Here is a 21,476-nt window from a genome sequence, read left to right as displayed (position 1 = left end):
GTCTAGTACCCATCTGACACCATACACAGTTTTTACATTATCATTGACTGTATTTCCTCTGCTGTACTTTATATCCCATGCCATTCAGTTTTGAATAATAAAAGTCAACAACTTCCTGATTTAGATCTGTTCACAGAGGTTAGGGAAAACAGAAATTCCTTGCTGAATAGCTTTGCCTCAAGGTGATTATCAAGATAATCATTTCCTTCTAAATATTAGGCCTACAAATGGCACTCTTGGGAATAAAAGTAGCTCATTTTTAGTGCTTGCCATGCTTGAGTGTCAAGAGAATGTGAGCACAGCCATGTCTGCCACAGGGTGATGTAACAGAGATAGGAACACATCCATTCACTGCAGCTATTGATCCTCGCCTGCATAGGTATCAAGGTTAAAGGTACCTTAACTTGGGCTCCATATGAAGTGGACCTGGAATTATTAAGTTTGTTTACTTAGACATTGATTTTTAATACTGCTTTTCATGCATGTAACGTCCATCTCTGGTGTTATAGGCGCTACATAAAGTTATTGAGAATTTCAAGTTCAGAAACTTAAATGGTCACTTACAAAGTTAGGACACTGGCAAATCAAGAAATGAACTAAAGTTTTATGTTTCTATATATTTCTGCTTCTTCTGGTCTTTGTCTTTTACTTCAAAATGATATCTTTCTTTTTTTTTTCATTCTATCTTCAGTATTTTGATTTTTATGTGATCAAGACCTTCACCTTAAGTTTTTTTAGCTTGTTACTTTTCATGTTTATTCCCAACCCTAGAGGCCCAGTGCTTGAAAATTCGTGCACTCAGGGGGATCCCGCAGCTTGGCCTCACCCTCTCACAGTCTGGGAGATGTTGGGGGGTGTCTGACTGAAAGCTTAGCGTGGGGAGTGGGCCTAAGCCACAGTCTGGTTTCCCTCTGCAGGAGGTGCAAGTGGGCCAACCGGGAGCCTGCTCCACCCTCCTCCCACGATTGCCCTTCCATTGCCACCAGTTGCTGCCACGCCCCGATTGCTGTCCCCTCCCTCTGCCCACTGGCACCCACCTTGGATGGCCTGGCCCTACCCACTCATTGGCCCCATCTCCCTGCCAGTTGTTCTGCTGTCCGGTTGATTTGCATATTAGGCTTTATTATATAGGATGATAGAGTGGCTTTGTGTGTGTGTGTGTGTGTGTGTGTGTGTGTGTGTGTGTGTGTGTGTGATTCAAGAGTTTGCTCTGGTGATACTGACTTGAAAAGATAAGAAGAAAGAAATTAACATTCTCTCAGTTTTCCTCGTTGTGTACCTGAAATAATTATTCTAACCCCATGGTCGGCAAACTGCAGCTCGCAAGCCACATGCAGCTGGCTCTTTGGCCCCTTGAGTGTGGCTCTTTCACATAATACCATGGCCTGGGCGAGTCTATTTTGAAGAAGTGGCGCTTGAAGAAGTTTAAGTTTAAAAAATTTGGCTCTCAAAAGAAATGTCAATCGTTGTACTGTTGATATTTGGCTCTGTTGACTAATGAGTTTGCCAGCCACTGTTCTAACCCATTTCAGTATTTGAAGAAGTTTGTCTCTTTCCCTCATCCCCCCTCTGAGGGAAGGAGCCATTGTACCTTCACTGCACTTTCAGCTTCCACTCTTCAGAAGAGAGCCTGATATCAGCCCGTGTCCTGAGGACTCCCACAGGGACGTTGCCCTTACTGGTCTCTGTGGCTCCGGAGGTGGGTCATTGTCACCAGAAATACCTGCTTTTCCCTCCTGAGCTCAGACCTCACACTGGTCCAGGATGTGAACCTCCATGGAAAGATGCTGCTCATGGTTCTCTTAGTCCCCAAAGTGGCTTGTGCTTTCTTAGCAACCCGTGGCTGGGACTGGCTTCACATGGAGAGGCGCTGGTCCCCCTTTTACAAGTTAGGACATGCGCAGGTGAAAACAAATCAAAACTCAAACAGTGACCAAAGGTTTGTCAATTGGCCATTAATGTTCATACCTGTTAACCCCCCGTGGGAGGTACTTAGCAGTCATTAAACTCCGTGAAGCCCAGAGGACGTCTTGGGAATAAACAGTACTTATTAACAGTGTGGAATCAAAATGGTTTTATTCCTTCCACCTCAGCCTTTGACACTTGCTCAGTAGGGCAACCACATTTGGTAGACCTAGCATTCTTGCACAGTTGTACTTAAGTGAGTGTTTTGTTTCTCTGTGTTTTTTTACTTTAAAATTTTCTGCTACATTATTTTTTGGTCTTTCTGTTGTGGATAAAAACACTAGTAATGATTTCAATGTATTCCTTAATAATGTTCTTTCAGCCCCTGTGTCTCTCGGTGAAAATTCAATCCAGCGATGGCAGCATAATTATAATAATTCTGTCATTTGCTCTTTAGAGCTTTGCAGATGATGGGAGGCAGTGATGGAGCAAGCGTGCTCCTGCCTGTCATTCTAATCCTCACATCCTCCTTCTTTATCCCAACCAACCCTGCCCTCTTTAAAAGAATCAGAAAAATCGAATTTCTGAGAACGACTATTTCCTGTGTGTTTCTTTTAAGTAATAATTTAACATGCAATGTGAATGTGTTGTTGAGGGGATTGATTTATTTTAGTACATGGAGACATAAAAATAATTGGTACCTTTCCATTTGTATTGTAGCTGTCATTTTTGTTGTGATTATCTAGGGATCTCCTAAAAAATAATATAAACCTTAAAAAATTTTGTAATAACAAGTGAGATCTGTTTTCCTACCATTAGAATATTAATTCGATCCAACCATGTTCGATCCTACAGACACATGGTCACATGTGGCCAACTTCATAAAATCCTCATACATTTCTCTCAGTGACCAATGGGAGGGAGAGGTTATTAATGCAGAAAATAACTTACCCTTGGATTTTAGAAGATTGTACTTATTCTATTTTGGATAATGGAAAAGACCAGAAGCTCAAGTGTTTAGTTATATTTCATAAACTTAATTAAATAACTTATTTATTGTATCCTACTACTTTAATCATATTAAGTTGTGTGTCCTGGAGCGGTATTTGATGTCTGGGAACAGGTACCCGAGGGGGCCTAATAAAGCAAACTGAGCTTCCCAGGCCAGGCTGATCTGTTTCCTCTCTGCAGAATTATGAATAGACTCTGCACACTGAAACTGCAGCTTCTCAACAGAGCTAAGAATAGCACAGATTTTCTTCCCGCTGTCCATTTCATTAACCCAGCACATAGAAAGTGTGGAGTGTTGGTTGGTTTGACCCTGCACAAAGAGGCTCACCTCTTTGAAGTGCCTCATTTATAAACACAAACTTCATCATACATTGATTGTACCTTAGGAGAACATGAAAGTTGCATGCGTCTAACTATTAACTTAATAGATGCTTATTAATTTCCTGTTCAAAGTAGAGTTAATGACCTATCATCAATTTTATGCACCCTGGGGCTTTTTCTTTACTCGGAGAGATGAGGTTTCATAAGTGAACCAGGAAGACATTATTGAATGTATTTATACTTTTATAAATGCGATAATCGGTGTTAATAGCCAGGAAGAGAGCTCATTTTTGCCGGGTGACATTAAGTGATTGCTTTAGGGCACAAGGACTCATGAGCCAGGCTAGATGTGATCAGTCAGCACCGATGTCAGCCGTGGCTGGAGGGGGCCTTGGAGGCTCGGTGGTATTCTCAGTTTCCAGATGACGGCAGAGGGGGCAGGTTGATTGCAGAGGGAAAAGGGTGCCTCTCAAGAGGAGAATTTCAATTATAACCACCTGTGTGGCCTTGCCACTATCTGCCAGTGGCTGTCAGCCCTGATCTCAGACAAGCCAAGTGGTAAATCCTAAAATGGTGACAAGCAGAGATGCTGTGAGAGTAGCCGGAAGAGGTTCTGATCTAATCTTGATGCTGGGATGGTACAGGAGCACATGACCTTTTCCTGGAAAAATGGTCATGGTTTGATGCGTAAAAGATAAGCCGGTGGACATGATGGAGTGAAGGTGGGAGGGACTTTGTGACACAGTGAAGCCATATGCTGTGTACAAGCAACTTCTTGGCAGAGAAGTGGGTGCTGGGCTGTGAGGAAAGAGCATGTGGAGACCAGGTTCTCACAGGCCTGAATGTCAGGCTGAGGCACTTGGACTTGACCCTGAAGGATCAAGTTGGAAGGATTTGAGAAGGTCAAGGCTGGACAGAGGTTCCATATTAGGGATGTTGTTATAATACTCAACGGGGAAATCACAGGATCTTAGCTAGGGTGAGAAAAGGTCAAGTTCAAGAAATATTGGGAAAGTTAGAGTTCTTTGTGGTTGGATGACTGGTTGATTGTACATAGATAGCGACAGAGAGGCAAGAGACAGAAAGCTTCTGATTTGGAACTTGAGGTGATTGATGGCCACCAGGGGGTGGGACTGTAGGGATTAGATTTGCAAAAAAAGATGCTTAATTTGGTTTGGTCCACACTGAGCTGAGCCAAGCAATGATTAACACAATATTCCAGAAGTTTTTATTTCTCACTGACATGGAACCGAAGCGAGTGGCCGTTCTCCTCTGTGCAGTACGTACCTCAGTGGCCAAGATTCCTTTTATCCCGTGGCTTTGCCATCTTCAAAAGTTTGCAGAAAGGAGAGGAGCATGGAGCATTGTTCTTGGGTAGTTTTATGATCCAGCTCTGTTCTGTGTTCCTTTCACCCACTTCCCATCGGCCAGAGCTTATTCCTATGACTGTCTCCAGCTGCACGCGAGGCTGGACAATGTGGCCTCATTGCGTGCCCACCAACAAGAAGGGGCAGTTTGGGGAAGCAGCTAACCGACTGTGTGGCAGGGTGACCAGGAGGCTTTGAAAATTGATATCTGAAGCTTGGGAACAGAGAGCTGAGCTGGGAATGTGGCTTTAGGTATCATCAGAGTCAGGGTAAGGTTATAAGTAACTCAGAAGTTACTCTCTGAGAACAAGAAGAACCAAGAACAGGAGGCCAAGAACAGAGCTTTTAAGTCGGCCGGCACCCAAAGGTGGTGTGGAAGACGGATACTAGGAGTTCGCCTGAGAGCCTCGAGGAGGGAGGTATTGTACCACGATATCCAGGAGTGGGCAGTTTTGAGGAGTTGGTAGAAAATAGTGAGAATGTACTAGAAAGACTCACAAAGTGTCTACTGAATCAGATTAAATATGAGAGGCCTGATTGAGTTGTCTTCACTGCAAGACCACAATCAAGGCAGAAATCGATTCAGGGCGTTGAGAGATCAACAGAGAGGAGCTACTGAGACAGGGAGAGGGAGAACCAGGTGGGAGGGGTCATTGATGAAACAAGGTCCCCGAGAGAACAAGGACAAAGGAGAACTTACTGAAATGAATTCTGAGTTCACCCAAGTACTGCTTTTTTGACACCTTATGAGCCCACATTATGATTGATGACATATTTGTTATGAGCAATTTTGTTAACTTACCTAGCAGGAGACTATAATTATATTTCCAGTTCCCTATCAGTTAGTTTATGTTCTCAATGCACCTCTCTTGGGACGTGCAATTCCTTTTTGAATGAAAACTTGCATTTTTCTTGGTTTCGAGTTCAAAGTATAACAAATAAAAAAGAAATAGTCCGCTGTAACTTGGTCATAACTTTGTTAAACTAATGCAGATTGTACATCTTTTATTTTCCCTAATAAATGGAGTTATAGCCTATCTCTCTGTGTTTAAATGTTATTGTGTGTCCTAGTTTCCCTCATCCTTACTGTAGCTAGAAACCTGTTTAGAGGTCCTTTTTTTTCCTAGAGCATTTTTTAATAATGAGGAAGTGAGATGGAAATCAAGAGGCTTACATGTGGATTGCGGTGTGTAATATTGAGCAAGCCCAGGTTTTATTAATAGATCACTGCATAGCTATCTTTCCATTTTACCTCCAATCGATTCACATTTTCCAGTGAAGCACATAACATTAGTTTAAGATGCTTTAAAATTTGTTTCTATATTGTAACTTGTTTCTAACTTAAGACCAGAATATTTAGAAGGAAAAATAATCTTCATATAACTATTATTATTTATATATCAAGCATAAAGGTGATGGCAAGAATGATTTTTGGTATGTTTATTTTAAACAGCACTTCACAGAACAGTTCGATTGTATTAAAACCTTAAAATGCTACTAAAGGTCATATTTAGAATTTGAATGACTATTTCTTTGGAAGTACAATTTAATGTTTGTACTTTGATGGTCTGAGGCTTTTTAAAAAATATATTTTTTATTGATTTTTTACAGAGAGGAAGGGAGAGGGATAGAGAGTTAAAAGCATTGATGAGAGAGAAACATCCATCAGCTGCCTCCTGCCCACTCCCTATTGGGTACGTGCCCGCAACCAAGGTACATGCCCTTGACTGGAATCGGACCTGGGACCCTTGAGTGCGAAGGCCGACACTCTATCCACTGAACCAAACCGGTTAGGGCGCTCTGAGGTTTTTTTATGTTATTGCTTTACTAGTATCAGTTAGGAAGTAGTGTTAAATTAAGTAGAATATATTTAAAATAATTACTTTATTTTTTATTTTTTAGAAAAAGGTAGGTAATTATATTTATCTTATCTTGGTACCTGGTTTATAATAAACCCTCAATAAATATTTATGATTTAATGATGATACTTGAGTTACTATTTTTTTCCCCCAGAAAAGACGTGTATCTGTTATAATAACACATGCAGCATTTCTAGCTCTCTCTCTTTGTCTCTCTCTCTTTTTCTCTTTTTTGTGCAGTATTCTTTCTATCATTCTATCTTTGATATCAGTCAGGGTCAGCCCTTTACTGCAAAAAGATGAGTTGGCTGTGAAATGAGTATCCAGCAATCATCTCTCCATTATTCTAGGCAGAATACATTTCAGAAAGAAAGTGGCACCATTCAAGAATTGCATGTTTGCTGATGAGATTTAGAGAAAACCAACACATTGTGTCACTCTGGTCCAAGGCTCCAAGCATGCCCCGAAAACCTCGTCATTATCGGCCTATTTTTCTCCAAGTGTCACTTTCTCTCTTGTGATTTATTTGAAGGCGTGTTTTAACCTCCTTAACCCCTCTGTTTTACCAGCTTCTTGTTTTGTATGTAGAATAGGGAGAAGGAAAATAAAATGGAGCTGAGGTCAGCATCTTGTGTACAATGCCAAGCAGTGTGTTGGACATTTGAATAGAGGTGCCTTACAGTGCCTACCTCAGTATTTGGCATATACCCACTCCCACGTATGCCCCTTAAGAGGCCTGCTCCGGGACCCTGCTCTGTTGAATTGAGGTAGCATTTGGCTTTAATTCTACACTGAATTCTCACCCTCCACAGAACTCATTTGGGCACCACATCATCATATCACTCATGCTGCCTGCTGTAACAAATGAGCCTCTCAATTTCAGTGGCTCAGCACCCCTATATGTTTTTGTCTCTTCTCCTTCCACTCCCCACACTCATATTGAACAATGCAGTGTGGTTCTGAGTAGGTGGGCTTTGTTACACACAATCTTTAAGGACTGAAACTGAAGAAAGCTCAGTATTTTCCAAGGTTACCTTGGAGGTCAAGTGTCCAGATTGCAGAAAGCAAAAAAGATTGAGGATTTAATGTGAGAGGATTTTATGGGCCAGTGCCTGGAGCTCTCTGTGAGTAGGGTAAAATGCTTCCATTTATTTGTGTCTTTTTCAATTGCTTTTTTCTGTATCTTATAATTTTTTTTAATACGGGTCTTTTACTCCCTTGGTTAAATTTATTCCTAGGTGTTTTGTTGCTTGTTTGTCTTGCAGTTGTAAATAGGATTGTTTTTTTTTTTTTTTTTTAGTTTCCTTTTATGATAATTCATTTTGGTGTATAAAAATTCAACCGAGCCCTCACTGGTTTGGGTCAGTGGATAGAGCATTGGCCTGCAGACTCAAGGGTCAGGTTCTATTCCAGTCAAGGGCATGAATCTTGGTTGTAGGCACATACCAGTAGGGGATGTGCAGGAGGCAGCTGATTGATGTTTCTCTCTCATCAATGTTTCTATGATAATTCTCTATTATTCTCCCTTCCTCTCTGTAAAAAATCATATATATGACAACAAAAATTTTCTATCTATCTATCTATCTATCTATCTATCTATCTATCTATCTATCTCAACAAAAATTCACCTGAGCCCCAGCCAGTTTGGCTGAGTAGATAGAGCATCAGCCTATGGAGTGAAGGGTACTCGTTTTAATTCCAGTCAAGGGCTCATACTTGTTTGAAGGTAGGAGGCAACCGATCCGTGTATCTCTCTCACATCAATGTTTCTCTTTCTCTGTCTTTCCCTGTCCCTTTCACTCTTCTCTAAAAATCAACGGAAAAATATCCTCAGGTGAAGATTAACACAACACCAATAACAACAACAAAAGCAACCAATTCCAGGATATTTTTGTATCCTCCTACTTTAGTGAATATCAGTTCCAATAGTTTTTTGGTAGAATTTTTAGGGTTCTCTCTACATAGTAATCATATCATCTGCAAATAATGACAGTTTTACTTCTTTCTTTTCTATTCCGATGCCTTTTACTACTTATCTGATTCCTGTGTACTATGTTCAATAAGAGTGGTGAATGCAGACATCCCTGTCTTGTTCTCGATCTTGCTTTTATGAATATGATGTTAGATAAGGGTACGTCACTTGTGGCCTTTAAAATGTTCCCTCTATTTCCACTTTTCTGAGAGTTTTTATCATAAATGGGTGCTAGATTTGTCAAAAGCTTTTTCTGCATCTATTGATATGATCATATGATTTTTATCCTTCATTTTGTTTATGTGATGTTTCACGTTAATTGATTTGTGGATATTGTGCCAACCTTGTATCCCAGGAATAAATCCCACTTAATCATGGTGTATAATCTTTTTATTATTTATTTTTTATTAATATTTTATTTTAATATATTTTATTGATTTTTTTACAGAGAGGAAGGGAGAGGGATAGAGCGTTAGAAACACCGATGAGAGAGAAACATCAATCAGCTGCCTTCTACACACCTTCTATTTGGGATGTGCCCACAACCAAGTATATGCCCTTGACTGGAATCGAACCTGGGACCCTTGAGTCTGAAGGCCGATGCTCTATCCACTGAGCCAAACCAGTGAGGGCATGATCTCTTAAATGTATCTCTCAATTCAGTTTGCTAACGTTTTGCTGAGGATTTTAGCATCTTGTTCATCAGGAATATTGGCCTATAATTTTATTTTTATATTTATCTGGTTTTGGAATTAGGATAATACTGGCCTCATAAAATAAAATTGGGAGTCTTCCCTCATCTTGAATACTTTGGAATAGTTTGAGAAGGATAGGCGTTAGTTCCTCTTTAAATGTTTAGTAAAATTCACCTGAGAAGCTGTCTGGTCTGGGACTTCTGTCTATTGGAAGTTTTTGATTATTGCTCCAATTTCATTAGTTTAAATTGGTCTGCTCAGATTTTCTGTTTCTTCTTGATTTGGTGTTGAAAGATTGTATGTTTCTAGGAATTGATTCATTTTCTTTCAGATTACCCAATTTGTTGTATATAGGTTTTGTATGGAAACAACAACCCTGTGTTGTTTTTTTCCTGCTGGTATAAATAGAGTGAATTGTTTCCCTTTAGACATTGATTCTGTTTCAGAAATCATTTGGGAATCCAAATGGAGGGAAATGTTTTCTTTTCTTTTCCCAATACAATGAACAAAGTAATAGAAAAACAAAATATTTGAAGGCTTCCTGGAAATGCTTTGTAGGAGATGGTACTGCTATTTTCTTTCCTGCCTGGAAGACTACTTTTGTAAATCACTCTCTCTGGGAAGTCCCCAGCCTCTTTCTTTCGTCTCTGTTTCCAGATAGGTGCATTTCCTGTGTTCTGCCAGATGGGAACATACCTCTGTTAGTTTAATCTGTGTGTCCATCCACTCATTCATCAAGCACTTACAATGTAAAAAAGGAAAAAGAAGAGGAAAGAGAAAAGGTTGAAATTTACTGTGATAGAATGACATACTGAATAGGACAAGGATCTGCGGGAAAGGGTCTTAGTTTTACCTTGTGGGTGAGGGAGAGGTGGAGTGTGCTTCTTTTGGGGGAAGGAAATTGGATCAAGTCTTTTGAATTACTCGTGGATACTTTCCTTCCCTCAGATAAGGTTTATGAAACCTGGTTTGATAATCTCTTAACTCCAGCACCTCGTATGGGGCCAGGCTCAGATTAGACATTCAGTAAACTAATTTGACTGATGAAGATTTATGTCAACACATTTATAAACTTTATATAATACACAATTTCTATACATATGTCTCATGCACTCCTCTCAATAGATCTGCCACTGGGCAGATATGCTTATTCCTGGCTTATAGATAATGAGCCCAAAGTCAGAGATTTGGTGTTTTGTCAACGGGCTAGTAGAATAGACTCAGGTTCTGTACCTAACCTTGACTGTTTTGCACTCTTGGAAATCAGTATTTAAATATGAAAATTGTGCTTTGAAATCTGTAGCATGTGCTTTGAGGTGAGACATTAGATTACCTGACTCTCTGAGTAATGAAGGTTGTTCATTTACATTGGGTCAAACAAGAATTTATTTTTAACCGAAACAAAATATTTCTTCCACCATGTTTTAGAGTTCCTTATACTCCTGCCAGCACTGTGTTTGCACCCAGTAGGCATTCTATAACCATCCTGTGTAATAAAGAGGGAATATGCAAATTGACTGTCACTCTGCCACAAAAGATGGCAGTGTCCATAGCCACAAGATGGTGGTTCCCCAGTCCTCTCAGCCCCTCTGGAGTCCTCTAGTCCCAGGGGGTGACTGCTGAGAGCAGGCAACGTGAGCAGCCTAGTAAAATACTTGCTTTGTCACTGTGGCAACAAGGCAAGCATTCCTCACCCAGCTGTGGGGTCCTCTGGCTGGGGAGGGCAGTTGGGGGCCATGAGGCCAGCAGGGGAGGACATTTGGGGGTGATCAGGTTGGCAGGGGAGGGCATTTGGGAGCGATCAGGCCAGCAGGGAGGGGGCAGTTGGGGACAAGCAGGCTGGCAGGCAGAGTGGTTAGGGGCAGTTGGGCAAGCAGGCAGGTGAGCAGTTAGGAGCCAGCAGTCCTTGATTACGAGAGGGATGTTGACTGCTTTTTAGGCCTGATACCATGGGGACATCTCCAAAGGGTCACAGATTGGAGAGGGTGCAGGCTGGGCTGAGGGACACCCTTCCCCTTGCACAAATTTTGTGCACTGGGCCTCTAGTTTCTGAAATAATTGACAATGGTTTAAAATGTGTAATTCAGATTCACCTAAATTGGCCAGAGTCCGAGTCTTTCATAAGTTTCTATCTATATTCATTGTGCCAGAGGGAACAAAATTTGCCTGTGGTATATTCACATTCAGGAATACTTTTTTTTTTTTTTTTTTTTTTTTTTTTAATGCAAAGACTTTTAACACACTAGCTTGGTTTTCTAGGTATTATTATTATTATTATTATTATTATTATTATTTGGCTTCATCATTCTTCTAGCACTTACACTCTTAGAGCCTGCCTTAGGACATAGTCTGTGGATGCTGAGACTGGCTGGATGTTCTTAGCACAGCAGGTTGAGATATTTGAAAATGGACTTGCTTTTGTGTCATTTGATGCTTTGAAAATCCCAAACTTCCTTAGTATTGGAGTTTATGCTAGGCATTTATTTCTTCCCTCTCTGACTTATCCATGAGTCATTCCACAGGATATAAGTGTTGTCCACAGAAATAGCATGACCTGGTGCCTACCATAGTAAAATTGCTGCTGACTGGGGATGAAGGTGTGGCTGATAGAAGTATAAAATTACACATTTCCACATGGATTTGGCTTCACTTCAGACTTACCTGTGTCCGAAGACTCATTTTGTACCTTCCACTCCTTCCCTGCTTCCTGCTCTTTACGCCTTCCCAGCTGCTACCCATCTCATGGAATGGTGCCTGCTAACCACGAAAACTTCTAGACTGCTTGTTCCTCCCCTTTATACTGCACATGGAATTCACGTTCATGCTGTGATGAATTGACCTCTAAAATATTTCTGAAAGCAGGGGATTTGAGACTGTTTTAAAACCAGGTGTGAGTGTGTTGCCAAATTTCCTTATAGCTATGAAATTATGGGAAAGGAGCCAAGAGCCCTGAAAGTGTTTACTATCAAATCAGCAAAAGCATTTGGAGTTAAAAAAAAAAAAAATTTTTTTTAAGGCGCTTTCAATGTTAGAAGACGTTCCTCTATATACTAGCGTGCAAATTTATTTCATCATCTCTGGAAACACTCGCTTTTTCCAAAACTCTGCAACCACAAGAGAAAAGAGAGTGGGAATTATTCAGAGTGTGGCACATACCAGGTGGTTGCAAAATGTTTAATGAATGAGGACATGGACAGATGGACAAAAATAGAGTGGTAATGGCGAAAGGATCCTGAACTCTGTGCCTGTTTTCTGTTTTTGCTGAGCAGGAATCTATTTTTTCTTTTGCTTTGGTTTGCTTTTCTAAGAGCAAGACAAATGTCATTTTAGAAACAGACCCACCTTTAATATTAATCATTACTAGGGAAACACCATGAGCGTCTCAGGATACCACTGAATGGCATTTTATTCTGCAGAATATCCAAGGGAGAGATTTAGACAGGGTCTGTAATTAAAGACTCAGTAGTGACGGGTATGTGCTTAAAGTGAAAGAAAAACGGAATAATAAGGTTGTAAACCTTCATGTAGTAAGCAATGAAGGTCAATGATTTTTTTCTCTCATCAATTATTCCAGAGGCTTATTCTTGCAAGTTACTTTTGTTCTGCCACATACTAAAGAAATGAAAGTTAGAGAATTACTTCTTATTTTCTGTTTCTGTTTTGCAGGGGAAGATGGTGAAAGGAATGGGAGGTGCTATGGATCTGGTGTCCAGTGCCAAAACCAAGGTGGTGGTTACCATGGAACATTCTGCAAAGGTAACTCTTGCTGCCTTTTGGAAATTCTCAATAGGCCACAATCCTGTACTGTGGTCTTTTTTTTTTTTTTTTTTTTTTTTTTTTTTTTTTTTTTTTTTTTTTTTTTTTTTTTTTTTTTTTTTTTTTTTTTTTTTTTTTTTTCTTATTCAAGTTGATAGCATTTCTACTTTGAGGGGGAAATTATAAATAAAGGCGGTTACTTATTATCATTTACTACATGGTTGTTTAACTTTGAATGAAGCACAAACATCAGAACCTTCTTCGATTGTTTGCCTTGTAGACACATCAAAGTAAAAGGTATAACACCTTCAAAGCAATGAAAAGATGTCAAGGCAGATGTGTTGATTCCATTTTAAAGATGATTATAGTGGCTGCTATCCATGTGAAAAATGAAAAACATAGCAGAACATAGGTCTTTGAACAACAGTTATTTTCAGATGTACAATATGGCCTCTTACCAAGACTGTGAGGTGCCATTTGGAGAAGGTGTTAGAAAACTGTGGACTGGATGGCAGAAAGCATCGTGATTCTGAAAAGTATCATACTTTTATTTTAATAAATCATCAAATACTTATTGAGTGCCGGTTAAGTGCTAGGCACTGACCAAAAGTAGACAAAAACCATTGACCTCATGGAGCTTACATTTGATGATGATGGCAGTGGTGGGGGTGTGATAATGATGTTGGTGGTAATGATGATGAAGATGATGATGATGATAATGATGATGATAGTTTCCATGTATTGAGCTCACTGAGTGCCAACAGCACACTAAGCACTTGTTGAGTGTGCTAGCACATGAACTTGATCATAGGCATCTTTCATGTTTCCAGAATCAGCTTCAGACAAATTAAGTAATTTACCTGAGTTCACATAATTTGCTGATATTAGACTTGGGGGTCTCTGACTCTGAAACCCAGTGTTCTAACTTCAGAGCAATCCATGTAACTTTCTTCCTTGTTTCCAACTCAATGTGTTTGGACCAGCTGAGCATAACCGCTTTGCTGACCTGAATCCATGGACTTTGGATGATTTGAAATGTTGCTATTGGGTGGGACTCTCTTTGTTTTCTGTGCCCTTTGTCCATTTCCATTTATTCTTGAAAATTCTTAGCTTTAAAGCAAATGCTGCCTGTTCTACCTTGAGACCTGCTAGTCTGAGAGGAAGTGGTAGTTAGCCCTGTTTTCATTGAGCAACGCAGCACAGGGGGAGATCACAGAGCTGCAAGATTGGCTTCTGACTCTTTTGCCATGGGGACCTTCTGCTATAGGGAGATGTGTGCTGTGAAATGGCTCTGTGATAAAAACTGTAATAAATGTGGGATTATCATAAACTGTTTAGTAAACAGTGGGAAGTGAGCAGTGGAGCATAAATATGAAACATTGGAAATGAAACCAGCACAGGTTGCTTCTAAGAGATGCCTTGCAGAAGCATCCAAAGTACCTCGTTTCAGAGGCAGAAGGAAGCCAAGCATGCAAATGTAGTCCAATTTTCTGGAACATCATGTCTATTTGGACAACACTTTTTCTACTTTGCTTTTGTTGTTACTTCCCAACTCATTTTAAGTTATTTTGGTGCAGTTGTTTTCAAAACATTAGGCCTGTATTTAGAAATTCTCTTTGTTTTAAATGTGTTTTTTCTCCTCCGCTAGAAATTTTTGATAGAGGAAAAGAAATAGTATTTCAAATTTCTGACTAGAAATCCCTTCTAAAGCTTTGCACAGAAGCAAGGTAGTTTTTTGTTACTATTTCTTCTCTCAGTGGGAAATGGCCTTGGTTTTAGGACAGAACTGATGTTAGATATTTTTTCCTAGATACTTTCACTTGAATAAACTAACGAAAATATATTTATGATTAAAGTAATAACAGTGATTTGTCCACACTTAAGATCTTAAAAACTAACCAAGAGAGGTGTCTTGTCTTGCCAGCTTCACTTTCTTTTTAAAAAAAAATATATATTTTTTTTTATTAATTTTTTACAGAGAGAAAGGGAAAGGGATAGAGATTTAGAAACATCGATCAGCTTTTTCATGCACACTCCCTACTGGGTATATGCCTGCAATCAGGGTACATGCCCTTAACCAGAATCGAAACTGGTACCCTTGAATCTGCAGGCCGATGCTCTATCCACTGAGCCAAATTGGTCAGGGCCAGCTTCACTTTCTATCCGTGGTCCAGGATGTGTGGTTGCTCCTTTCTATTGTTCACCTGGACTCATTGTTACTGGCCCAGCTCCAGGCAACACCAAGACCTCCTGCTTCTCTTGTGCATCTTTTACTCTGGCCAAACAGTTGGTAGAGGCTGGAAAGGAGATGGAGGGGAGGCAGGTTTTTCCCTCCTGAAAGCCTCTCCAGATAACCATCTGTTCTGGTAGACATGCCAGGTAACTTCAGCCTAATGATTAAGTGAACAGCATAGGGGAGAACTCCCGTGAGTTTTGTAAGACACAAGAGTGAAAATTTTGCCACGAAGGATTAAAACTTTCATTGTCATGAAAAGACATGTCATCTCATATTCTGAGCAGCCCGTTTTTTTGAGAGGGTGGAGCTGTCAGGTGGTTTTCAGCTTTGTCAGAGGGGAGCAGAGGCAGGTGGCTCATAAATATAGCATTACCTGACCTTTAGAAGCATGCCTGTGCTGCTGTTGCTCTAACAAAACAAAGGAAACTCTTTCCTTGCCAGCCTTTGCACGCAGCCAGCAGCTGCTGGTGTTGGAACCCGGCTGCCTGCCAGGGCTGCTCTAGAAGAACCTTCCCAACGCTTCCCTGCCTTAAAATTGCCTCTGGAGACCCCACGGGAGGCACTTGTGTGCACCTGGCATTGCGGCATGATTTCCGTAGAAGCTTAGACATCAGGGTTGTAGGCAACATGGTAAAGTAGGCCAAGTTTTGTGGTGTCCAGCCACCTATTTTCTTGAACTTCTTTTCCTCTCTTGACATGTCCTTCTTATGCATTCTAAGAATGGGAAGAAACAAATGAAATTAGTATCAGTTTGAGTTTTCACTAGGTGCAGGGCCCTCTGCTTGGCATTACACATTCTGAATCTCATGAGCTTCTCAGTGACCCTGTGAAGGAAGACTGAGACAAGGGCAAGTGAGAAACTTGCCTGGGTAAGTGGTGGAGGTAGGAATTTCCCTCAGTGTCATCCAGCCTGTGTTCATCATAGCATACCTGTCACATCCTCACCAAAGCTACCTCTTCACTAGCATCCCACCCACACCTGCCCTTTATTTGAAGCTTTAAGTTTCAGAATTTCCTCTTATTCTTTTTCCATTTTAGCGAGTCAAAACACGCTTTGCTTTGGTGAGATAGGTATCAGCAAAGTACGTAAGGCAACCTGAAAATCAAATTATGTCTCTTAGCATCCATCTCCCCTTCTTTTCTTCTGTATTGGAACTCTCCAAGTTTTACCTGTGCACATACATATTAGCCCAGGGACAGACTACATTTCTCAGAGTCCGTTGCATGTAGATGCACCAATGTGACCAAGTTTGGGTCAATGGCGTTTGAGTATTTGCAACGTGTGTAATTTTTAGCCATGTCCTTAATGGTAAAGCAGATTTCATTGGACTTTCTTTTTCCTCCTTCTGGCTATCTGCAGCAGTAGTGTTGGGCCCAAGGCTGTAGTGTAAAGCATATGCTAGGTTCACCAAGCTGCCCCACCATCCTGGATCCCTAGGTGCCCTGCCTCCTTCTTCATGGGTTCCTGTCAGGATTCCACATAACTCCATCCTTGCCTCTATGCTTTTCTCATCCTCTACATCTTTCTTAGCTGCTATTTAATTTTTTAGCACCAACTACTATTTTTCATTCTGGACTCCTTATTTTCACACTGAAATTGTACTGGAACTCTGATGAACTCTAGAACTGTCTTTTTTCCTTAGTAGACACCTCCACAACTCCACCTGATTGTTCCACACCCACCTCAACAGCAGCACACACACAAGTGACATCATTCTCATTTCCCTGAAACTTTCCTTCTGCTTAGACCCCCTCGAGCAATACCACACCCTTGGTATTTACTGTTCCTACCCCTGCAGCAGGCACTGTCAGAACTGTGTCCACCAGACCCCTGTAATCTTGTTATCTGTCTCACTCCTACCTCTGCACAGTCACACCTGAGTGAGTCAGTGTTTTATGAATTTGTTGGCTTAGTGCCTCCCATCTCTGGATATTATGAATGACCAAAGGAATATTCTTTGATGCTTTGCTTGAAATTTGGTAGAATTACCTTGTGTGAGTATGTTGATTTACCTACTTATTCAGGCACCAAATATTTACTGAGGACCAGGCACCAAGCATCCTAATCGGGTCTGAGGAAAGAAACATTGGAAAGATGTGTCTTTTCTTTAGGCAGCTCAGAGTCTCATGGGGAGGGAGTCATTGAAACCAACACTTAAAACAGAAGAGGGTATAAAGTACAGTGTACAGTGTGGAGCATCTAGTTCCTTTATAAGGGAGCTAGTTGTCCATGGGATGCAGCATCTGCCTGGAGACCTGAAAGATGGGCCAGAGCTTGGTCCCAGTGTTGCAGGTTGAGGGAATGGGCACTGGGCTGCAGGAAGACAGTGCCTGTTGAGGCATTAACAATTAGGTTCCTGTTGTCAAAGAGCACACAGAAGAGTTGGGTGGAAACACACATGCGTGTGAGTGGTCTGTTTTTCATACAGTGCTCAGAGTGACGTTTATAAAAATAGAAATCAATCACTTTACTTATTGCTCATCACAGAAACCCTCCATGGCTTTCCATCTCACTTAAATTCAAGTTCAGAGTCCTTACTGTTGTCTCTAAGGTACTCCATGATCTGTTGACTTCATCCCCCTCTCTGATTCTATCTACTACCATTCTCCCTCTCATCCTCTGAGATTTAGCCATGCTCCTTTTCTATAAGTTTCTGGAACATTCCAAACATCCTCTTGCCTCAGGGGCCTTACCTTGTTATTCTCTGTGCCTGGAATGCTCCTCCTTAGGTACCTGTGTGGCTCTCTCTCTCTCTCTCTCTCTCTCTCTCAGTTCACTCAGATCTTTGCTCAAACACCAGAGAAGCTTTTCCCAATTACTGTGTTGTATAAAACACGAGCCCCACTTCTTCATCTGCCTTCTTCACTAGAATGTCAGTTCCATGGGGACCCGTCTATCCTAACAGCCCAGGAGAATCATGCCTGATGCACAGTAGGACTTGTGGAACTCATTAATTTGTTAAATCATAATGCTGCTTTGAACACATAGGACATCTTTCACTCTTTCCAACAATTTTCTGCTTACTGCCTTTATGTTATCATGGCAGTACTCTTGAGAAATAAGTCTTATTGTTTTCCTTTCAAAGACAAAACACATTTCATGAATGTTAAATATTCTGATAAAAGTCAAGTGCAAAATTAAGAGCAAAACCGAGCTGAGAATCTGTGTATTCTGCCTCTGGGCCTCCATGTTCTTTTGCTAAAAGTTTCTGTCTGGCCAGTACTATCACCAAGAACAGTGGGAAGGAAAGTATTCTGTTCTCAGCATCAGTGCTGGGGGTGTATTCCTAAGGGTATAGCTTTCCGAGCGCAAAAGCAAAGAAGTGCAGTCATAGTTGTCACTTACTGGAAGCAAGCAATGCTTGGGTTCCTGTTTTAAAGAACATAAATGAAAGCTTTGTTTCTAAAACAGGTTTGGGTTTTATTTTTATTACAGTAGGAGATCTGCCTTCTGAAGCGATCAAAAGAATTGTAATTATATTGTCATGAAAAGTTGAGAATAAATCTTTGTGAACACTGTTTTTATGAAGCTCAGTTTGTGTTTGGTAGTGAAGGTGTCACATGGAAACCTTGGATGCTGTTGTACTTGTCTTTACTCTTTTTTGGGACAGGAATTATAAAATGCAAATGAGGCTTACTAATCCTATTAATTTTGGGCCAAATGTGTTACCAAAAGCCAACTTATGAAGGATATTTTTAAGAAACTCTTTACTGGGAAACATTTTTGAGGTAATTTTCAGCAACATTGAAAAGAATCATCAGATAAACCTTCTTTTGTTAGGATAAATGATACTTAACATAGTTCCAGCTGGTTTAATTATTTTCCATTCATAAAAGCTTGTCAATATTTTATAATTTGTTAATAATTCATGGCTGGATCTGTTTGGAAAAGAATATTCACCTTTAAAAAATGCAAATGCCTCTTTATTTCTCCCGGAATTATGGAAATGCCTGCAAATCATGTTAAAATGCGGAAAAACAGTGGAACTCAATCCAACAACCAACAAGCCCATTTAAAATGCCTTTTAGATTTAATTAAACTAATTCTTTAAATTCTATGACTACATGTGCATAGTTCTTAAAGGGAAAGGTGATGCTAAGAGAAGCTTTCTGTTGCCAGGAGAATTCATGAGTGGAAAGAGAAAATGGTTCCTGGTCATCCCTGGGCTCTGCGTCCTTAGGCCAGAGATTGTACCATGCAGTAGTAGAGAGAACAAAAGGCCGTGATACAGACTTCTGTGTTATATGGAAGAACAATGGCCTTCTGTTCTAAGATCTCATAGCCCTGAAGACTGTTCTCAGGGAAATGGGTTGCTATGTGTGTTGTCTCATTTGGCGAGTCCTCCCCTTGAGAACGTGCCTGTAACCACAAACAGTTACTACATCTGCCTTATAGAAACCATTTATTTGTCAGAGCAACCGCCCTACACGTGAGTGCCCGCCAAGTCTCTAGTGAAGTCCCATGTCGATTGTTGGAAACCCTATGGAATTAGGGGTGAAGGCCACAGATAGCCCATGAGGGTTAACTCAATGTGAGTAACAGCACCCTCTTGTCCTGTTATTCCGTGTACCTTGATTTCCTTTATTTGGCAAATCTCACTTTTCTATGTAGCACATCAGCCACCGCAGTGATTTGACAGTCACATGTTTGGAATACAGAGGCCCTGACCTTTTATATCTGTGAGTGTGCATGGGAGCTGTTTCACTTGGTTTAGGCATTGAGACCAGCAGGAAGAAGGAAGACTCCAGGGCGGTGACATCCAAGCCTCTTTCAGCATAGGTGGCAAGCCCAGAGAGGCTGTGGTAGATTTTATTGTGCCACCAGACAAGGCACTGAGTCTTCTCTTGCCAAGTTCTGCCCTTGTAACCCCTCTTTTCAGGGGATGGATGCAGCCTTGATGCTTTAGGAGGAGCAGCAGAGGTGGCGGAGGGACTGTCATTTACTGTTTCTTTGAGTGTAAAGCTGCACGTGTCATTCTGCAGTCATGAGATGTCTGTGCTTCTTCCCTTGATCATGCCTTTATCTTTCTTTCAGTCTGACAAGTCCTTTCTCCCTCTCTCTCTCTCTCTCTCTCTCTCTCTCTCTCTCTCTCTCTCTCACACACACACACACACACACACACACACACTCACACACACACACACACACACACACACTCACACACACACACACACACACACATACACACTCACACACACACACACTCCTTCTAGCTGTTTTTTCCTAGTGATCTCAGAGGTGCTGGTATGGTACAGACATGTGTCTTAGGACCAGAAAGCAGCCTCTAGTGGTCTCTAACCCTGAGTCACATAGTGGTATACAGCTCTGACTTTGAGGACTCTGAGTTCCTCAAATCAAAATGATAGTATTCAGACAGCAGTTTTGATCACTGTGGCTGCCTGGCACTCCACTCATTGCACAGATGTGGATGTAAATCATCTCAGCATTCAGTGAGCTGGAGTCTAGTGTTGGGGTGTGTGTGTGAAGGGAGATCAACGGTGACAGCCAGTGCGGTGAGGGAGGGAAGCACTGGGGTATCTGTGGACACTGGAGCAGGGGCATTGGAGAGGGAGATGACACCTGAGCCAAGTCCTGAAGGATAGGCAGGTGTGGCCATTTGAATGTGGGGTGATGGGGAGCACGGTGATGTGTGTTTCATGAACAGAGGCTTCAAGACCTGGTCTCTTAAGGAACAACCAACTTCTAGAATTTACCTTCACCTTATTACGAGGGCATTCCCAAAGAAGGTGCCTCCAAGGGGACATTAGGAGGCACTGAACGGAAAATGTGGGCATAAAGTGGGGTTTGATGTAAAGCAGGCTCTTACAGAGTGGGAATGCTCTGCTGCCTCAGGTGAAAGAAATCTTGTCATCAAGTGCAAAGAGCTTGTTTTTCAGGACTAAGTTTATCGGGATACCATGGAGCTTTTGCAATGATAACAAGGGGATTTATTATCATTTAACCAGAATTGTCTTCTACTAAAGTGTTAAGCCGAGATCACCATGAAGCTAGTAATAGAAGTACTGAGGCCCCAAGTTATTTAAAGTCAAGAGGGTGAACTCCTGGGTCTTGCACGAGGCCTATCAGTGACAAAAGGGGAGAAAGAGAAAAGCTGGAGAAGCAGGTGGAGGAAGGAGACTCCGCTCCTCACTGAGGTTATGAGGGAGCTGGCACAGAGGGGCACATTGAGGTCAGGAGCCCTCAACATTTTCAATGCTACACTTCACATCCTCTGCCTCATCTGGCATCGCCTTGTGGGGAAAGAAGCAGAATGATCAGGATGAACAAGGCCCGCTAACCTTAGGACTTTGCATGTAGCTCAACCCCTCCTGGTTCCTGCACCGCACTGTCTC

At 41.2% G+C, this 21,476-nt stretch overlaps 1 protein-coding gene across 2 annotated transcripts in view; it reads left to right on the top strand.

Moving 5' to 3' along the window:
• OXCT1 (3-oxoacid CoA-transferase 1) overlaps positions 1-21,476 on the top strand; it is a 107,109-nt gene that overhangs the window by 69,457 nt on the left and 16,176 nt on the right. For both annotated transcript variants that reach the window (XM_036409791.2, XM_036409790.2), the window contains exon 14: positions 12,797-12,886. In XM_036409791.2, the coding sequence (XP_036265684.1) occupies positions 12,797-12,886 (90 nt within the window). The remainder of the gene's footprint in view (positions 1-12,796; positions 12,887-21,476) is intronic.

Source organism: Pipistrellus kuhlii, unplaced genomic scaffold (genome assembly GCF_014108245.1).
Source record: "Pipistrellus kuhlii isolate mPipKuh1 unplaced genomic scaffold, mPipKuh1.p scaffold_m20_p_4, whole genome shotgun sequence".
Lineage (NCBI taxonomy): Eukaryota > Metazoa > Chordata > Mammalia > Chiroptera > Vespertilionidae > Pipistrellus > Pipistrellus kuhlii.
Note: the sequence above shows the minus strand (reverse complement) of the source record. Positions and strands in the feature narration are given on the sequence as shown.